Source organism: Schistocerca serialis, chromosome 5 (assembly GCF_023864345.2).
Source record: "Schistocerca serialis cubense isolate TAMUIC-IGC-003099 chromosome 5, iqSchSeri2.2, whole genome shotgun sequence".
Taxonomy (NCBI): Eukaryota; Metazoa; Arthropoda; class Insecta; order Orthoptera; family Acrididae; genus Schistocerca; species Schistocerca serialis.
This window is the reverse complement of record NC_064642.1, coordinates 21,497,033-21,518,613: the sequence shown is the minus strand read 5'-3', so window position 1 is coordinate 21,518,613 and position 21,581 is coordinate 21,497,033. Positions and strand designations below refer to the sequence as shown.

The 21,581-nt window shown below is 44.8% G+C and overlaps 1 protein-coding gene across 1 annotated transcript in view; it reads left to right on the top strand.

The window, feature by feature from the left end:
- The window catches only part of LOC126481715 (uncharacterized), a 175,974-nt gene extending 156,730 nt beyond the window's left edge, over positions 1-19,244 (top strand). The window contains exons 3-5 of the mRNA XM_050105665.1: positions 650-811; positions 10,677-11,056; positions 17,127-19,244. Coding sequence (XP_049961622.1) covers positions 650-811; positions 10,677-11,056; positions 17,127-17,550 — 966 coding nt within the window. The 3' untranslated portion in view covers positions 17,551-19,244. The remainder of the gene's footprint in view (positions 1-649; positions 812-10,676; positions 11,057-17,126) is intronic.
- The last annotated feature ends 2,337 nt before the right edge of the window (positions 19,245-21,581 follow it).

Here is a 21,581-nt window from a genome sequence, read left to right as displayed (position 1 = left end):
TAAGGAGCTGCTGCTAACAGGCAACTTTCAGCTGTAGCTGTTGTTTTGTGTGGTGTTTACTAGCAAGCTGCCGCTGAGAGACAACTTTCTGCTGAATTAGCTGTTTTGTGTGGTGTTTAATGGCAAGCTGCCGCTGAGAGACAACATACCTGTTGTTTTGTATGGTGTTTACTGGCGAGCTGCTGCTGAGAGACAACTTTCTGCTGTATCTGTTGTTTTGCCTGGTGTTTACTGGCAAGCTGCGGCTGAGAGACAACATACCTGTTGCTTTGTGTGCTGTTTACTGGCAGTCTGCCGCTGAGAGACAACTTTCTGCAGTACCTGTTGTTTTGTGTGGTGTTTACTGCCAAGCTGCCGCTGAGATACAACATACCTGTTGTTTTGTGCGGTGTTTACTGGCAAGCTGCTGCTGAGAGGCAAGTTTCTGTTGCACTTGCTGTTTTGTGTGGTGTTTATTGGCGAGCTGCCGCTGAGAGACAACTTTCTGCTGTACCTGTTGTTTTGTGTGGTGTTTTCTGGCAAGCTGCTGCTGAGAGAGAACTTTCAGCTGTACCTGTTGTTATGTGTGGTGTTGTTTACTGGAGAGCTGCTGCCGCTGAGAGGCGACTCTGTGCTGTACCTGTTGTTTTGCCTGGTGTTTACCGGCGAGCTGCCGCTGGCGGCGGAGACGGACTCGCTGCTGCAGGCGGCGGGCCACGGCGTGGCGCCCACGGCGGAGCCGCTCACCAAGAGCAAGACAGTGCGCTGCTTCAAGCAGAACGTGCTGCGCGACGACGGCCGCAACTACGAGGTGGAGCACATACGCAAGGACGTGAGTACCGCCTCAGTCTCTCTCTCTCTGCCCCTGCTCACTCACTGGGTGAGGCCTCTTTGTAAGTAAAATAATACCAACAGGTGAAATAATAGGTGTACTTTCCAGATCGGCAACCCAGCCTACATCATCTGCCCTGGTGGAAGGTGGGAGTTGGGTTGCTTATTGTTGGATGTGAGATCCGCTAGTTATTAAAAACACCGTTTTTCTCAGTACCCAAACATGTTTCGGCACCACTGTACCATCATCAGTGGGTTTCCGTTTTTATTTATTCTGCAATGTGAACATTCTGGTTAAATGATTATAAAATTTTGTGCATTCTAAGTTCAAACAAGAGATCGTTTCTTTTTGTAAATACCTTTACAAAAGAAACGATTTCTTGTTTGAACTTAGAATGCACAAAATTTTATAATCATTTAACAAGAATGTTCGCATTGCATAATAAATAAAAACGGAAACCCACTGATGATGGTACAGTGGTGCCGAAACATGTTTGGGTACTGACAAAAACGGTGTTTTGCATAACTGGTGGACCTCACATCCAACAATTTTTAACTGTAAACACGGTCAATACAAGGAGCTGCAAATCAAAAGACTGGTTGTTTATGTTCAGGTGAATGAAATACGGGGTGTTCAGAAAGTCTCTCAGCAGTGCCGGAGTCTGGATTGCAATGTCTAGACGTCGGATTGTGGGTCCCATATTTTTCAACGAAACAATAAGCCCACAGGCCGGCCACTGTGACCGAGCAGTTCTAGGCGCTTCAGTCCGGAACCGCGCTGCTGCTACGGTCGCAGTTTCGAATCCTGCCTCAGGCATGGATGTGTGTGATGTCCTCAGGTTAGATAGGTTTAAGTAGTTCTAAGTCTTGGGGACTGATGACCTCAGATGTTAAGTCCCAAAGTGCTTAGAGCCATTTGAACCATTTGAATAAGCGCGCAACGATACTGCAGTGATATTCTCTACCCATTCATAGGAGAACTTGTGTTAAGTGAAATACTGATCGGTTATTTTCAACAAGATGGTGCAACCGCGCATACAGCTCGCGTTTCAATGTCACTGCTTCCTGATGTTTTTGGTGATCGCATAATTTCACAGGGACTTTGGCCTCCACGATCGCCTGACCTAACACCACCTGACTTTCTCTTCTGGGGTGCAGCGAAAGCAACTGTCTATAAAAACCGTCCAAAATCCATCGATGAATTGAAAACTGCAACATCCACTTTCACTGCTTCTGTTACAGAAGAAATGTTACAGCTTGTGTTTGGAAACATGATTATACGAATTGAATTGTGTATTCACCAACAGGGGGACACTTTCAACATTTAATGCGAAGATTTGTAAGTAAAAATGAATATTCTATAAATTAATAACTTGTATTTCACTGAGTTTAATTTCGTTATATTGACTGCGGCATACGACATGCGCGGCTAACAATCATACGGCACTGTGGACAGACTTTTTGAACACCCCGTATTTTCCAAATCAGTATTATTTTGGCCCTCCATTATAAATCCACTGAAAAAATAATTTTTCGGTGTTTGAATGACTTTTTCTTTGCTGTGTAGCTTACGTGCTGGCGCTGTCAGTGTCGCAGACAGAAAAGTAGTAGTTCATCATAGGCGACGTAAATTTAGTTGTAGCCTTTATCTATGTGTTTTATGGCTTTTACCTAGTTACCTACACGATTACTCAGTTAACCGTAGACAGGGGACGGTGCATTGTTGTGCTCAAATCGAAGGTAAATAAGGAATTCGTTTAATGAAGCTGAAGGATTCATTCTTTGTAACAGCTGGTGTCCTCCGGTCTGCTCTGAAGATAAGATAGAAGAACGTTCAACCTCTCCTCTATAATCAGTGTTCCAGCCATTGGAAATTTATTTTATGGACACATTCCGGCTTCATGATTTTACAGATATTACGTGTTTGTTTGTATGCACAGGGGGCAGTTAAACAGTCTATAATGGCTTGTCGTGCACCACAAAACAGTTCCAAATCCATTCTGAGATAGTGTGCAGTGCACCGTAAAATAGTTCGTAAGCTATGTCTTGGATTGACGTAACAGATTTTCAGTAATTTCGTCACACAAAGAAGTGCATCGTTTTATTTCCACAATCTTTCCTGAAGCATAGTGAGCAAAATTTTTTTTCTTCCGCTGTGGCGGAATTACATTTGAATACTAGTAATTCCACAAGAGCACAACTATTAAGCTCATGCTTACTTTACGAAAACGTTTGTTTCACTTACAGGATTTTTTCTACAGCCACTTAAGGATGTTAACTCTAATAAAAGTCATCTGATCGATAGATTTCCTCAGTTTATGTTATAACGTGAATCATTTGACATGCCCCCCAAGAAGTGAAACATATTTGGGGTGTATTACAATAAATGATCGTGCTCGTATTGATCTTTCCGAGGCAGTTTGCCGTCCACAGAGCATTTTTTGGAGACGAATGGCACTCATCCTGTGTGGGCTGGCGGGCACGTTACGTGTAACTCGAAGATACCACCATCAACAACACAACATGCCAACGCATGTGCTGTAATACTTCGTTGGGTATCATCCAACACTCAAAAGTCACTGATGCTGTACAAAATAACACGACCATTTCGTACGTTTCAATATGATTTCTGTTCGACCTCAACTTTATCACGTTGAATTTTCGTACATATTTTATATCTTGTCTTATGTTCTACACTTCGAATAAGCTACATCGAATTCCGCACTTAACTTTTGCAGTAGTAGCCCGGTTTGAATCTGTTCGTGCATAAGATAGGGAGAATCAATGTCGGTCAGCACTTTCTTTAGTCTCGCTTCTCACGAGGGTCACTAAACGAAATGTGTAACATGATCAGTCGTATGGTGTGATGTGACGTAGTTTATGAGACACTGGACTCACATTCAAACGAACGGAAGTTCAAATCTCCGTCTGGCCATCAAAATCTAGGTTTTACTAAGTCAAATAATGTGAATGCTGTGATGGTTTTCTTTAAACCTTCCTTCACCATAGCTGCCAAAAATGAGTTTGTAAGCTGTCCCACATGACGCTATCGTCAGTGACACTTCAAACCCTAATCTTAATTCCTTTTTCGATAACGTCCATAGTATTGTTTTGCAGTGCAACAGAAATATTAATTCCCTAAGTATACTTCGAACAGTACAGAGTGTGCATAAAGTCCGGGAACACTTTAAATTATTTATTATGCAAAAACCAAACATTGTACAAATATTATACATATGTCATTTTAGAGAGAAACCCTGAAAGTTTTTTTCTCATGTGTACTGCCACAGTGTAGTTTGGTAATTTGCAGATAGTCAGCGATAGTCGAAAACATGGCGAGTTCATGTGCGGAGCGAGCTGTTCCATGAAATGCCCTCCCCGATCACCAGATCTCACTCCGTGTGACTTTCTCCTGTTGGGACACATTAATGATCTGGTGTGTGTACCGCCTCTACCACGTGATGTAGCAGGCCTCCGGGAGAGAATACGGGAAGCGACTGCCACAGTCGGCGATGCCATGCTGGGACGTGTACGGCAAGATTTGGATGACCGTATTGACGTCTGCCGGGTCACTCATGGTTCGCATATCGAATACTTGTAAAAAAAACTTTCAGTGTTTCTCCTCAAAATCCAATATGTACGACATCTGTGCAATGTTTAGTTCTTGTGCAATAAATAATTGAAAGTGTTCTAGGACCTTATGTACGCCCTTAATTTGCATTTAAATGACATGAAAAGCGTATCTGGATCACTTTCATATTTACGAAATAAACTCAAAAATTCAAAGTCATGGTCACATTGCGGTATATTTAAAAAGACAATGAGTTTTATCTTTGGAATTATCAACAGATCTGCAAAAAGAGCAGCAAATGTGAGGACATGTAGTCGTCCTGTGTCGTAGCTCTTTATAGAGTTCAGAAGTCGAACTGGTTATCCGTTTAAATACACCAAAATGTGAACAAGATTGTGGATTCTTCAGTTTATTTAGATTATCAGTTGAATTGGCCTGTTACAGAGGTCCAAGTGAGATCATTTCATGAAAGAACTCAGCTCGTGTCGGTTTAGCGATAATCGCAAAACTGTAGTAGTACTCAAAAAGGCAGCACGCCAAAATACAGCAGAGTTTAGAATACTAACGGTAAGGGTCCCGGACGATACCCAGAGATGGATTCCATTCAAGTATGGAGACAGGTTGTAAGTTTTCCCTGGTGTGAAGAAACAAGGGCTGCATCAGCGCCCCAAAAACAGACCATAATGTGACAATTACAATGGACGAACAGAAATAATACAACAAATTCTTGAGTTTCGTGAGTAGTAGATACTTAAATTTCGATTTGCATTCACTTGTCAGTCGAACTTCACTTGTGGTGCCTTAAAGTGCAATTATATTTCAAAAATAAGGCAAGAATTGATCTATCTAACTTAGGTCAAAATTACGACGATTTCAATGTTAAGATTGTTATTTGTCGAAATATTTCAATGATTTATTTAAAACATTCCAGTACAACATTAAATGCCACTAAGATACACTCCCTGACAAAAAAAAAAAAAAAGAGAAACGCCGATAAGTGGAGGAGGAAACGAAACTTCACGGCTTGGGAAGATACGTGATGTTATTTCTGTCATTAGAAAATCGGGTTAAATTTACAAGGAAGATGACAATACGAGCCCACATATCAGAACGACATTGGACCTTCTCTGCCCTGGATACGTGCACTGATTCAGTTGGCGTGGTTGTCACAAACCCGTTATATTCTCTCGTGAGGCAAGAAGCCCCGCACCGGCCGTTCTAACTGGTTTTTGATATCCTCGATACTGGCTCTGAGATGCAGCTTACGTCCGAAGAGGTGGACACATGGTCCGTGGGGACCGTATCTAGGGATCAACATCATGCAGACAGTTCATAGAGACACGTATCATGTGTGGATGAGCATTGAAAAATGGCGCCATGATAGTGTCTCATGAGGAATAACACGTGGAGACAAAGGATAACTGTGACATACCACACCATACCATACTCAGTCACTACCAGCTGTGGGCTGAAGTCATACCTGATGATTGCGCAGAGGTTGCTATCACCTTGGACCATTGCATCCTGCGAATCGCAGTGCAGGAAAAATAGTGCAACATACGTACAAAACCTTCCACCATCCTTGTGTCATTGTAGCAGAAAGATTTGGCTCGGGTTCTGCTGTCCGATGCTCGTATATTCCTCACACATCTCTTCGCATGCACATTACAATGACACTCTTTCATCACACAATGTCGTTACAATTGCAGCTGTCAGTTTCTTCTCTGCCTGTACCATCCACAGTAAAAAATGCATGCCGTGTCATATAGATGTCTAGACTTCACAATCTTCTGAGTTTCCTGTTCCATAGTTAATAGAAACTATAAAATAACACTCGATTGTAATGAAGCAGTTGTCCGTCACTATAAACTGTACGTCCATCAAAATTTTTGAGCGAGGCCGCGTTGTTTCTCGTACCGGCAGAAGGAGAAGGGGCTGATAGATTCCTGGATTGAAATACAGTATGACTGTTTACAGTACTCAACTGTTCAAAATATTCACACCCCTCCGAATCATAATGATGCAATCGCTACATCCTTGCTGCAGCTTTTCTAATCCATTTAAACACAGCCTGTCAGTTCAGAAAGTTTCGAGATTCGATTAATAAAAGATATAGAAAATTTAACACGATAGTTTTAATGCTTTAGCTGTTCTACACAGTCTCTTCGACCCTAACTCCACCCCCTGAAATAGCAGGTTCGCACAACTGCCTGCAACCGTCAGTAATTTTTCTGTGTGGGACGTTGTTCAACTCACGCGTCACATTCGCTTGAATGTTGTCAGTGTCGCCGCCAAAGCGTTGACGCTTCGTGTCAGTTCCTGGATGTTTCGTTTTGTGGTGGGTTCGTATTGTGACACGAAGTGTCATCACCCGAGTTAATTTTTTCCGGAAAATAATTGTCCGCGTTTTCCGTTTCAATCAAGTCGCGGCAGGCGTGTATGCTGTTTTAGTTTTTGAGTCAAGTTGTATGGAAAGCTTTGCACACACTTTTCCCTTCTTCAAAATGCTGTGGAGAACATCTCCAACACTTGATGTTAATACACTGAAGTCTGTGTCACAGGATCATTGAGTCCCAACGCCCGCACGTCCACTACTTAACACAGCCTGCTCACAGCTGACTGGTCCAATGGACAAATTGTTATTTCAAGCTGCCACCGTAGTTACTGCTCTGACGTCGACATTATGCCAAAAAATCGTCATCGGTACTTTTTGCACAGACGGTGTAAACCGAAGATCTAAGGGCCTAGGTCAGGCGAATGGGTGATGGTCGACTAACTGGAAACGCAGGACAGGCACGACTTGAGATACATGTAAAGGTGTATTGTCCTACACCAAAAAATATGTGGTTCAAATGGCTCTGAGCCCTATGGGACTTTGAGGTCATCAGTCCCCTAGAACTTAGAACTACTTAAACCTAACTAACCTAAGGACATCACACACATCCATACCCGAGGCAGGATTCGAACCTGCGACTGTAGCAGTCATGCGGTTCCGGACTGAAGTGCCTAGAACCGCTAGGCCACAGCGGCCGGCCCAGAAAAGATACCTTTGGTCAGTTTTCCAATTTCTTGTTAATTGCATCCAGCTTACCGATAAGGCTCGAGTTCTACTACAGGCCTTAGGTAAGTAGTCCACAATCTGAATGACGTTTTTGTCCTTGAAAGTAGACGCCACCAATGCTTTTGCCGGTTTCTGGGTGCAGAATTTCTTCGTCCGCGGGGACAGACTATGGCGCCAATGGAGCCATATTTCATTCTGAGCCACTAATCTAGGCAAAAGAATGTTATAAAGCTTAGAGACAGGCCAAATAAACTCTGGATGTCTCAAGTTACGGCTTCTTGTGCTAGCTGTTCAGTCATCTCGGGACTCACCTCGCTGAAAAGTTCCTCACGTGTAGAACACTATTAATAATGAAATCAGCACGCTCTCAGGAGATGTCCTGTACCTTGGATACCTTTCTGATGGATACTTGCCGGGCCTCCAGAGCCAGCGTGTGGACAGTGTAGTTGATGTCCTGGGCCACCCACTGCAGGGTTCAACTATGAAATGCCTAGTCTCAAAACGAGATACTTAGGAAGAACTCTACTCCTCCAGTGTTTGTGAGATCTCAGTATGATTGTTCTCGACAGACTTTACCTGGAGGAACAAACACCCCTGATATCTCAGACTCTGTCTGAAACCGAGAGTAGTTGTAAGAACAGGAAACATGTGTTATCTGTGCATTTACCAAATTGCTTTCTCATAATTTTGCAACTGGAAGTGGCGAAAGCTAGTAACTTCTCAGCCTTCGTTGTCCCTCGTGTGGTGGTCAATCCACCCCAATCAGCCAATTGCTGTTGAGCGGGAGGGCCGGGCCACATAAGCAACATTCACAGTTAACAACTACAATTTTATTAACTTTTCCTTGGGCAAATAAAATTTTATCTTTAAAATTCAAAATCCTTACAAGCACGGGCAAGCGCCCTATTCAAACAACAACATTAATCTTTAACCAAGCATTTAGTGACTTGCAAGTTAATTTAATTCTATACAAAGTAAACCTCCCAAAAGGAGACTACAGTGATGAGATAAAGCTTAACCAATAATGGATACCACAAAAAATTTTAACACAAAATAAAATACAAACATTTCCAAAACAGGTGACGTCACATAGGCACGGGCTAATTCAAGTAGCAGAAGGGGGGCCCACTGGATTCAGACCAGAGGCGGCTGGACCCAGAACCCACAGCAAGCTGGCGAGCTAGACAGGGTGCCGCACACACTACACTATAACACTGAAAAAAAGGTCTTAGAGCCCGTGCTACTACACAATTTTAGAGAAAGGGGGAAGAAAACGGCAAACATTAATTCCTCAAATGTAAAATAACTACTATGTATACAATGATAGCCTATTTCACAAACACTGAAATAAAATAGTCAAGGGTGAATCAATAACTAATGCCCTTGACGTAACCTTAAAGGACGAGGGCGAAGAGCATAATACCAAGTCAGCTTAGAAATTTAAACTACACTAGTAGGTTAACATATGCTCACTGAAACTGAAGAGCTCATTTAAATTACCCCTCAACAGGATACTGATAAACTTAAACTGTCAAGTAAGGCTACCATTTCACAATTTACAAGTGAACAAGTAATGCAATTAGGTAATACAGAACGTACAGATTCAATGGTAAGCCTGTGCTTTGAACCAACTATACCGACGTCCACACAGCTCACTGTACCAGGAAAAATATTACAGTTTTACCACACTGGCTTACGGCGTCCGTCACTCCGAACAGCAATAGTACCAGAATGAGATCTCTGCAGCGGAGTGTGCGCTGATATGAAACTTCCTGGTAGATTAAAACTGTGTGCCGGACCGAGACTCGAACTCGGGACCTTTGCCTTTCGCGGGCAAGTGCTCTACCAACTGAGCTACCCAAGCACGACTCACGACCCGTCCTTACAGCTTTAATTCCACCAGTACCTCGTCTCCTACCTTCCAAACTTCACAAATGGTTGAAATGGCTCTGAGCACTATGGGACTTAACTTCTGAGGTCATCAGTCCCCTAGAACTTAAACCTACTTAAACCTAACTAACCTAAGGACATCACACACGTCCATGCCCGAGGCAGGATTCGAACCTGCGACCGTAGCGGTGGCGCGGTTCCACACTGTAGCGCCTAGAACCGCTCGGTCACTCCGGCCGGCCAAACTTCACAGAAGCTCTTCTGCGAACCTAGCAGAACTCAGCTGCAGAGTGAAAATCTCATTCTGGAAACATCCCCCCAGGCTGTGGCTAAGGCATGTCTCCGCAATATCCTTTCTTCCAGGAGTGTTAGTTCTGCTAGGTTTGCAGAAGAGCTTCTTTGAAGTTTGGGAGGTAGGAGACGAGGTACTGGCAGAAGTAAAGCTGTGAGGACGGGTCGTAAGTCGAGCTTGGGTAGCTCAGTTGGTACAGCACTTGTCTGCGAGAGGCAAAGGTCCCCAGTTCGATTCTCGGTCCGGCACACAGTTTTAATCTGCCAGGAAGTTTCATATCAGCGCACACTCCGCTGCAGAGTGAAAATCTCATTCTGGAAACATCCCCCCAGGCTGTGGGTAAGGCATGTCTCCGCAATATCCTTTCTTCCAGGAGTGTTAGTTCTGCAAGGTTCGCAGGAGAGCTTCTGCAAAGTTTGGAAAGTAGGAGACGAGGTACTGGCAGAAGTAAAACTGAGAGGACGGTGCGTGAGTCGTGCTTGGGTAGCTCAGTTCGTATAGCACTTGCCCGCGGAAGGCAAAGGTCCCAAGTTCGAGTCTCGGTCCGGCACACAGTTTTAATCTGCCAGGAAGTTTCAGGAATAGTACCAATTAATACACCTCGCTTGCTCGGACTGTATCACATCACCAAAATCCAGATAGACCAAATGGTTTATGAAATCCTTTACAGATCCAAATCAGGGCCGCACAACTCGATTCGGGTAATGTGGCCGAGTCCAGTTCCCACATTACAAGCCAGGATCGGTCTTGCAAACGGGTCAAACACACCACAACCTCTGCGTCGTGCCCCGGCCTGCTCAACCACGCTCCCCTCATTCTCCCACGCCGCTCGGCTCTCCGGCTGTCCCTCTCCAGCGCCACATCAAACGGCCGAGCCGAAAGATCACACCATGCCGACCCGATCGATCAATCGATACGAGCCGGCACGGCTCACCTCGTAGGTTCAGATAAAAGCTGAAGGAATGTACGTGCTGTACCGCCTGCAGTAGACTGGTAGACTTGTACGAGATGCTGGTAGTGTGCGACTGGTTTCCGCGCTGCTGCGTGTGCAGGAGGACGTGGTGGAGTCGGTGCAGCGGTCGGGGCGCGACCTGCGGCTCTCTGCTGACGCGGCGGTGCCGCCGGGCTGCGTGGTGGTGACCAGCGTGCGGCAGGACGAGGGCGACGGCGGCGGCGGCGGCGGGGGCGGGGGCGGCGCGCACCACGACATGACGCTCGCCCACTTCCCGGAGTACCCGCAGTACGGCGTGGGCGGCCAGGGCGGCGGGCTACACGTCGGCGAGGTGGTGCTGCCGCAGCTGCCCTACCCCGTCCAAGGAGTCTCCCTCAGCGGCGGCGGCGGCTTCGAATACGGGGGCGGCGGCGGCGGCGCAGGTGGCGGCGGAGGGCAGATCTCTGACGTGCTGCTGCCGCGGCCTGGAGGCGGATACGGGTCAGTACCTGCTACGCTGTCTGTCCGTAGGAATACTGGCCTAAACTAACGTAGACACGTTCAGAGTACCAGGTAGAAGGACTGGTGGCGCCCGTAAACACGTTCAGAGCACCCAAGGACAGGTACAAAGGCGCGCGCATTAACATGTCCAGAGCAGTTAAAGGGTTAATACCAGATAGGATTGATAGAGGAAATAGAGAAGGTTCGATGAAGAACACTGTGTTTCGTTATGGGTTAGTAAGCGCGAAAGCAGCAGAGAGACACTCAGCCAGATCCAGTAGCAGACGCTGCAAGATAGGCGTTCTACATCACGGTCTGGGTGACTGTTACAATTCCGAGAGCTTAAGTTGCTGGAAGAGTAAACCAATATATTGCTTCCTGCTACGTATAACTTAGAAAAAGAGTAGAGTGTACGCCATACGAGCTCACACAGAGCCTTTCCAGCAATCGTTCTTTCCGGGAAGCATTCGGGACTGGAACAGGTAGGAGTGTACTGAGAGTGGTACACAAACTGCAAGGTGCCTTGCGGAGTACAGACGCAGTGGTGATCAAAAGGACACCCTGCAGTACCTGGCAGAAGAAGTCGAAATTATCGAAAATGTAAAGGACAAATCGGAAAACAGGAGGAGGAGGAGATTACTGTTTAACGTCCCGTCGACAACGAGGTCATTGGAGCACAAGCTCGGATTAGGAAAGGATGGGGAAGGAAAATCGGCCGTGCCCTTTCTAAGGAACCATTCCGGCATTTGCCTGAAGCGATTTAGGGAAATCACGGAAAACCTAAATCAGGATGGCCGGACGCGAGATTGAACCGTCGTCCTCCCGAATGCGAGTCCAGCCCATTTTTCATCATTCAAGTGACATACGACATATTTGAAATAATTATTGGCACTCATTGGCCAGTTACAAATCATCAGAAGATTCCAGGTTCGAATCCTGGCAGGGTCGCCAAGTGTAACCTCCCCACAAAATTTATTAAATTGAAATTAAAATAATTATTATGGATAGCGATTCTAATCTTTGTGTAACCTCAGAATAAAATTGGTTCCCATTTATAATCTCCATGCACAAATGCATTCACATTTAATGTACCCACAAAATCCTTTTCTCATTTAATGTAAGCTCGAAACAGAAAAATTCTTGAACCTCATAATAAAAAATAAATTCAGTAACCTGGTAAATTTTGGACGACAGCAGTGCTGCGTCATGGCCCTGTAAGATCATTCTGAATAAAAAAGCAAAAATTCTTACCTCAATAAAAACGGCGAATATATCTGCTCTTACCTAAAAAAAATTTTCGGCACAGCTCCGTGCAATGCTGGCCTATACATTTGTGATTTGTGAAAGGAAGCAACTGATTTTTTGAAATGAATGTTTTTTTAAAAAAATTACTTTATATTACCAAAATTATTATTAGGACATTTTTAAAACATTTGGATGACGGTTCAGATACATTACTAGATATGCGCGACGCTGCTTCTTTACCTTATACAATAATACTCCATCTCCAGATTCCTGACCAGAGCAGACTGCAGACAAGCGCAGACAACCTCAGACAAGCGACTAGCAACAACTTACTGCTACAGTTACACAGTTCCTACTGCAGTCAACATTGCTCTCTGGTCAGCGATTCTTTATCGCAGGCAGCGCATACCTCTTGCAACGGTAACATAGCACAACTACGTATCTATATGTTTCGCACATTGTTATAAATAGTTAATATGAACGGTCGTGCCGAAGTGGATATATCGCTCCCCACCGAATCACAGGTGTAGAAGCGCCGCCGGGCATGGCCCCTACACCGATGCATGACCTTGCCAGTGGCAATTTTCCCCTTGCCTCTACAGCAGAGTGGACCTGAGAGTGGTAGCATAAAGCCCCTGGTCACGTACTCTTAGCGCCAATGTCCTCGATTAAATTCCAGGCGTCTCCATGAAATGAGGGCGTGTGACACTGCTGATAGTGAGCCATTCGTCGGCTGGCGACGCAAAGTTCAGCGGCCCCATTGGTGCTAAACGCGAAGAGTAGGCTGTCTGCTGGGGCCGGGTTCCACCCTCTCCCTTCTGTCACCATGTCCAGCACGAACAAGACACTACATTACACACACGCCTTTACAGTAGCCTACACTTGACAGATACACTTACGCACACGTCTCTCATGGTCTGCAAAGGGAAGGTGCCTGCTGGTACGATGGATGAGGAATACCTTTCCAATCAGGCGACTGAACCTGCTCTTCGTGGTCTCGTAGCCATTCATGCACATACAACTTTAATTGCTAATTATTATGTTATATTATTCTTATGATAAATAACTAATTATTATAAATAGCTAATGATTTTATTTCTCTCCGCGCTACTGTTTAATGTGATGACACCATATTTCGCCTGTAATCTTTCATGCAAGACCACGATCTAGAATGTCTTCTTCATCAATTAGTAAAACAAGAGCTCTGACCCTTCGTGTGACAAAACGTCACCTCCGTGTAATCAGTATTTTTATAGCATTTGCCACAGCTGTAGGTCCGTGATGAATGGTTACGAAATAGACTTTCGGATTTACTGAACACCTCTTCTTAGGGCTTGCATGGATGTGTGATCAAACCTAGAAAGGGAGCGTACACACTATTTCCATTAAGTCACTTCCAGAGTTTTACTTTTCATTGCGTGTTTGATCTTGGACATATGGTAAGTATTTATTTTTCCGATTCTGATAAGCACGCTGGACCAAAATCTTTAGTCTCCCCAGGAGGCATCACGCTGATATCGAGTAACATCGCTTCTAACCACTATAATTGCCTCAATTTGGTGAGCAAGAGAGTCCACGAATTTCCTTGGATACACTATGTTCAGCTGAAGCCACTCATTTGTGGTCAGATTCCGTAGAGCAGAAAGGGCAACATCTGGTCGCTGAAAATGCTGAAATAAGCGTCCATCTTCATGTTCACAGTAACGTGAATGGTTGTGGCCAAGTCATGGTACAAAATTCACTCCCGAAACATCACAGAACCAGCTGCAGCATGAACCACGCCGTCCACACAATGCGGGTTGAGCTCTTCATTTGAGCCGTCGCTGCACTTATTCCTTTATAAGCGGCAAATTCGTGGTCTTCGAACGACACTACACAACTCATCTGAACTATTGTCGAGATTCAGTGTTGTACAGCTTTGTGTGCTGTTGTAAGCAAAGGCCTTTTCTGAAGTACCCAAGCCGGCGTTTGTGACCGAGCGGTTCTAGGCGCTTCAGTCCCGAACCGCGCTGCTGCTACGGTCGCAGGTTTGAATCCTAGCTCGGGCATGGACGTGTCTGATGTCCTAAGGTTAGTCAGGTTTAAGTAGTTCTAAGTCTAGGGGACTGATGACCTCAGCTGTTAAGTCCCGTAGTGCTCAGAGCCCTTTGAGGTCTAAACATTCATTCAAACTTTCGCACCGAGCGAGGTGGCGCAGTGGTTAGAGACTGGACTCGCATTCGGGAGGACGACGGTTCAATCCCGCGTCCGGCCATCCTGATTTAGGTTTTCTGTGATTTCCCTAAATCGCTCCAGGCAAATGCCGGGATGGTTCCTTTCAAAGGGCACGGCCGACTTCCTTCCCCGTCCTTCCCTAATCCGATGAGACCGATGACCTTGCTGTCTGATCTCCTTCCCCGAAACAACCAACCAACCAAACTTTCGCTGGGAAACAGCTTGAGACGGACCTGTATTCAATGTCAGCAGCAACTCCCTCTTGGTTTGAAAAGGCGTGATCCTCGTCTGCGGCCCCTGCCGGTTAGAAATTTCTTATGCCTACCGTTCTTACCTGTGCTGACACCGCAGTCGTTGGTGAGACATTGGGCAGTCTGCGTCGATACAACAACAAATCTGCCGACATTCGTTGTGTGGGCATGGGCACCATAGCTCCATTCTGCCCTTCCGTCACACGCCGATCCTTCTTCTTACCTGACTGTCATACGTTGAGAGTGAGGGCGGGTGGTTCGATTCCTGGCCACGTCGGAGATTTCATCCACTCGGGGACTGTGTGTTTCGTTGTCCTCATCATCATTTCATTAGCATCCAAACGCAAAGTCGTCAAAATTGCGTCAAATAACACGACTTGACTAGGTGGCAGAAGAACCCCTGATTGGGTCTCCCGACCAATAAGCCCTTACCATCAGTTCATCTCACTACTATACTATGTGCTTAGAACCGTGCGGCACACACCCATCATTTCAATGTAGAGACTTATGTCAGGTGTGGCGGGTCAGATGACCACTCGGTACCAGTTCTACGACATCTTCATTCTCCTGAAGCGTTGAAAGGGTCCTGTAGCCACCTTTCATTAGTCCGGTTGCCCATTGTCACTACCATTTCTCTTTCTTTTCGTTGTTTCTCTTTTCTCATAACTCTCATAGTGGTGTGATTGAATGAATGTGGTTCACGTTGCTAGACGCTGGCGTAGTCTGCTGCAGAGAGTCTGCGATAGTCATACAGATACAGCAGCAGTTGTACAGAATAGCCAACTCTTGCAATGGTCAAGTAGGCAAAGAGGTTTGCGCTACTTGTGGGAAATCCACCTGCGTTAGGTTGGTGGTGGAAATGACATCTTTGGGTTTTCCGGGCCACGTGGAGCGTGGAAGAGGCTGGAGAAGAAAAAGGGAGGCACTCTGCCGCCGGTATGGGAAGCGTCCACAGCTGTGCTCCAGTCGAAGAAGGGTGAGTTAGACTGACCGTGTGGCGCGTTGTTAATTGGCGAGGGGAGAGCTGTTAGCTTTTGGTCTCGCTTTCAACTCTGAAAGGTTACTTTGCCTTGTCGCAGCAAGGAATGCAAAACTTTAGCAGATTTTCCTTTTAGTAAATTTCTGTAGCAGACTCGGATCCACCGGAAGAGCGCCACACAAAGGTGTCGATAAGAAGTGAGCACTCGCTTCTGTATGAATGTCTGTTTGCCTTCAGCTGTGCCTGTATAAGCTTTCATTTTTTCTAAATGTTAATAGCTTTGCCTTCTCGTAAATTTTCCCTGCTTTATGTATCTTTCGTCCGTGGGAAGCGAACCACGTGGTTGAACATTAGAGTTTGTTGGGCTACCGTCGTGGTTTGTGGAGACGCGATTTCTAGGTATCGTGGCCAAGTTGCAACAATATCACATCACGCAATCATGGAGAGTAAACATTCTTTGAAAACAAGCATGAGATCGGACAGTTAGTGATGATGGTAGCCCAGCAAACTCTAATGTTCAACCATGTGGCTGCCTCCCCACGGACGAAAGATACATAAAGCAAGGAAAATTTACGAGAAGGTAAAGCTATTAATATTTAGAAAAATGAAAGCTTATCCAGCCACAGCTGAAAGCAAACAGACATTCATACAGAAGCGACTGCTCACTTCTTATCGACACCTTTGTGTGGCGCTCTCCCGGCGGATCCGAGTCTGCTATAGAAATTTACTAAAAGAAAAATCTGCCAATGTTTTGGATTCCTTGCTGCGACAAGGCAAAGCAGTCCTTCAGAGTTGAAAAGTGAGACCAAAAGCTAACAGCTCTCCCCTCGCCAAGTAACAACGCGCCACGCGGTCAGTCTAACTCACCCTTCTTCGACTGGAGCACAGCTGTGGACGCTTCCCGTACCGGCGGCAGACTGCCTCCCTTTTTCTTCTCCAGCCTCTTCCACGTTCTGCGTGGCCCGGGAAACCCGTAGATGCCATTTCCGCCACCAACCTAACGCAGGTGGATTTCTCACAAGTAGCGCAAACCTCTTTGCCGACTTGACCACTACGAGAGTTGGCTATTCTGTACAACTGCTGCTGAATCTGTATGACTATCGCAGACTTTCTGCAGCAGACTACGCCACCGTCTAGCAACGTGACACACAACCACATTCATTCAATCACACTACTATGAGACTTGCGAGAAAAGAGAAAGAAGGAAAAGAAAGAGAAATGGTAGTGAAAATGGGCTACCGGACTAATGAAAGATGGCTACAGGACCCTTTCAGCGTCCACTGAGCTCTTACGAGTGGACGATTAATACTTTCTCCACAGCTGTCAAGAAACAGGAAATGTACTTGTGCCGCGTCTCATGAGATGCTTATTTTCATTGCAGGTACGGAAGCGGAAGCGGCGGCGGAGTCGACAATTTCATCAACTTCAAGGATGTGAGTGGAGGCAGCTCGGGCTCACCACCGCACCAACATGGAGGTGCTGGAAGTGCTGATGGTGGAGGTGGTGGTGGTGGTGGGAACGGCGGCGAGGCGGAGGTGCTTCGCACCTACCAGGTGTCGACCAACCTCCGCCGCCAGGAATCGTTCGACCATCACGCCTTCGGGGTGGAGAAGGGCGTCAAGCCGACCGGCGGCTTCCACTTCGGTTTCGGCGGCGGCAGCGGCAACAGCAACGGCCTGGGCGCCGGCACCAAGTACGAGACCAGCGCCAACGACTTGGACCAGGTCGTCAGCAGCGGAGCGGCCGTCGCCACCGCGGCCGCCAGCCTGCTCGCCTGCGCCGTGGCCCAGCTACTCGCCCTCTGACGACTTCCCTCTCTCTCCCTCTTCCATCTCCAAAATACTAAACAAACAACAGAATGAAAAAAATTAGTTTGACATAGTGTTAAAAACACTTAGACCACAAAGACACACCAGGCTTCCTACATCCCAGTTATCTGTTATAGAATTGGTGACAATCCCACTTGTTAGACCCATTACGCAGGCAAATTGCTCGTCGGCTCTAGTCGTACAGTCAGCTTAAATTTTCTTTGCTCTTATACGCCTCGTGGCATAGAACTTGCACGGTAAACTTATGCAGAGAAAGAAGACAGTGTTTTGGAATATAATCTCGAGATACTATCCAAGGTACAACGCAGAGAACGGTCACGAGCAATTCGCCTGATAGAGGAGTGGCTAAATTGGAAACAAATATCTCAGTTTTTTTTTTAGACACAGCTTGTAGGACAGTTGAGATATCGTACGGTATGTATTGCAAGAAAGCTGTCGTTCACGCAAGAGAAATTAGTCAGTAGCTTACAAATGTGAATAACTCTGCTGCCAAAAATCCTGTACCTCACTTTCTGACCTTATACTTCTTTACTCGTGAAAGTTTAGAGACTGAGTGCGTGAACGTGATCACAAAGCATAAGACAGTTTCTAACCATCAGATCAACATTTGTTTGAGTAATTTGTTAATTAAGGTTGTTCTTACTATCAGAAACATGCTGTAACTAGACTTTACGTCCTCTGACTCAAATTCATCAATTGTGCCGACTGTCTCTTAGCATTTAAAGAATTGTATGGACATGAAATGCACCCCGATCTTCAACAGTCCTCATCTGCAGCACATCTACATTCCTTCTCGAGATAGTGAACTACACAATGTCGAGGATAAAACGAGCTTCACTTCGTTTCAGTATCACGTTGAACTACCAAAAGTATAAAATTTCGGGAGCTTGGTTTAAGCTTAATATCCAATAGAGGCAATTTCGACTCACAATGCGGAACGACAGTAACACAAGTGAACTCGTACAAGTACCCATTTCAGCGGCAACTTTGCCACTCTCACGAGTTATGTATCAGATACCGAAATGTAAAAAGGCCGTATGGGAAGTTGTAATTATAGTGATTGATAGTATATGAAACTTGGTTATCAATGAGCAGAAAATCAGGCGATTGTAACCACCACTGGTTACATACGACTGTGTATAAAATCTCTATATTTACAAACCATAAAATACGTTTACATCAAATGCAACTTTCCTTGCAGTCGCTATCGAAGCTTAAGCGAAGTCAGTTGTTAATACATGTAGCTCATTGTATACCATTGCTCTCCCGAAAAGGGAGAATGTATTTGTGATATTGTACCCTTTTGTTTTTCTTTACTGGCAAATTTTTGTTGCACTCGACAAATCAGCACGTTTTTCAGTTGTAGGCGTGTTTTTCCAAACTAGCTACTACAAAGAGCGTTAACAAAACACAGTAACTGTATCCAAAAAACTTTTCTTATTCTTAAGAATACTCAGTAGGCCTACAGTTTTCCTATAGCCACTCCTCATTGTTATTTGTTTGTTTTTGATTTTTATTTATTTGTATAGTTGTTGCTTTTGTATTGTGTCAGCACGGCGTGGACAGGTGACGGGTCAGCGGCCTTCGTCACTGACCCGGGAACTGTCCGCCCGTAATCTGTGTTATTGCTTTTATCATAGATAATACACTGCTACCAGTTCTGAAAGTGATGTTCTGTGTTTGAAATTCCTTTTGCTCTTCTTGCAAACAATATACTCACCGTGGTGTGGTATGCAATTGCCATCTTGAGCTGACTGCAAATCATTGTTTGGCTATATGTTAAATCTTCCACCAGCAGCTGTTTGTCTGGACATCCGTGTGTTTGATATAGTGTATATTTACTCACGGTTTTTTAATGTGTTACTTGACATTAATTTCAATAGTACCCTGCAATTTTCAATAGTTAATATACTAAAAAATAACACTATACTTTGTAATAAGCATTTACACAATACTAAAAACTGTGCGATAAATTATACATATCATACTCTAGTAGTGATAAAATCAGTTACACCCTTGAAGTTTTCATTAACAAGTAGATGTATGATGGCATCTCCTAAGACATATCTGGGCTAAACAATATAAAGCCATAGCCCCTTTTCCGCTGAAGAAAATAGTGAATACAGGCGAAACAATGAAGAGGTTATATGTGACGTTCATCTAGGATGTTTTCTTAAATTTTATATACTTAGTTATACTTTGGTCCTAAGCAGAAATTACTATGTCTGGAAGCAGGATGCCAAAAAATACCAGGTGTAGAAGCATGAAACCGGAATTTGGTTGCAAGAATTATACGTCTGTTGTTTGGAACTCATAAACAATATTTTATTTAAAATAATCTCCATTGCTGTTTATACATTTCTCCCACCTATCCGGCAGGCTATGAATGCCACACCAAAAAAAAAAAGACCAGTTCTTCTTTTGAAGCGAACCAGTCAGCGAGCCGTTTTCGTACATCTTCATACGAACTGAAGCATTGCTCAGCAAGAGCGCGTCCCAGTGATGCAAATGGATGATAATCAGAATAAGCCACATGCCCTGGTATTTCCCATCTGAGCGCTTCGAACGATTCCTTGACCCGTTTTGCTGCGTGTGATGGAGCATTATCATGGAGCAATATGATTTTCTGTTGCCTTTCTTCATATTCCAGTCGTTTCACACGTAATGCTCGATTTAAATCGATCATTTGCTGTTGGTAGCGACCAGTGTTAACGCTTTCACCAGGTTTTAAAAGCTCATAATAAATGACACCCTTCTGATCCCACCAAAGCATTGTCTTCTTCCCAAAGCGATTTGGTCTTGCAGTGGATGTTTATGGTTTGCTTGGATTCACCCATCATTTTTGACGCTTAGGCTTCTCAAAATATACCGATTTTTTTCATCACATGTCACTATTCGATGGAGAAACGACTTTCTTTTGTATCTGGCGAGTAGCATTTCACAAGTGGTCTTTCGATTTGCTTGCTGTCTTTCATTCAGTTCATGCGGAACCTATTTTCCCACTTTCTGCACCGTTCCCATAGCTTTCAACCGAAGAGAAACGGCTTTCTGCCTCACTTTCAATTGTTCCGCGAGTTCCTGTTGAGTTTGAGTATCTTCTTCATCCAATAAGGCCTGCAATTCGTTGTCTTCGAACTTTTTCGGTGATTTCCCGCGCTTGTCGTTTCTCACGTCAAAATCACCACCTTTGAATTTTCTGAACCATTAGAAACACCGTGTTTTACCAAGAGCATGTTTGCCGAAAGCTTCGACAAATATTCGATGAGATTCTGCAGCACTTTTCTTCAAATGATAACGGGGAACCAATGCTGTCCGCAAATCGTAGTTCGTAGGCACAAAGTTCGACATGTTTTCGGGTTTGAAACAGATACCGACGTATGGAACATGGGTTACTGTGTGCTGACATTCGTCATCAGCCGTTACAGGAAGCAGATGGTCTGCCAGTATCCTAAAGAGATTTTTATTTCCCCTGAACTACCAATGCACGTACGTATAACTGTATGTGCAGTTCTGGTACAATCAATTATAAGATACTGCAAAACCGTCAAAAGTTTTTGCTCACAAGCGAGCGTATATATGTGTAATTACCGTTTGTAAGTACCGCTCACTGCTGCCTTACCCAGAAGGCCAGCACACGCGAAAGGCACATATGTGTTCCACAAGCTCCTTTTCTGTTCGCCGCAGTGGCTTCATATTACGAAGCTTGTAGAAGATCATTGGGAACCTGCAGGAAAGAACCACATCAAAATGCATGTACTAACGAATGCTACAATGCTTTTGAAATGACTAAATTCCTCCAAGGGACGAACGCGGATACAAATTACTACCGTTAAGTGATGGATTACAGAAATTCTACAGCTCCTTGCGTTGACAACCTCGTCTGGGCGGATAGACTGTATCATTAAGAATAACGACTGACGGTCAAGACACTCTTTTGCAAAGTTTATTTATTTATTTACCCTGGCAAGATTAGAACTATACGACCCTCTTTTGCATCTTCACATTTT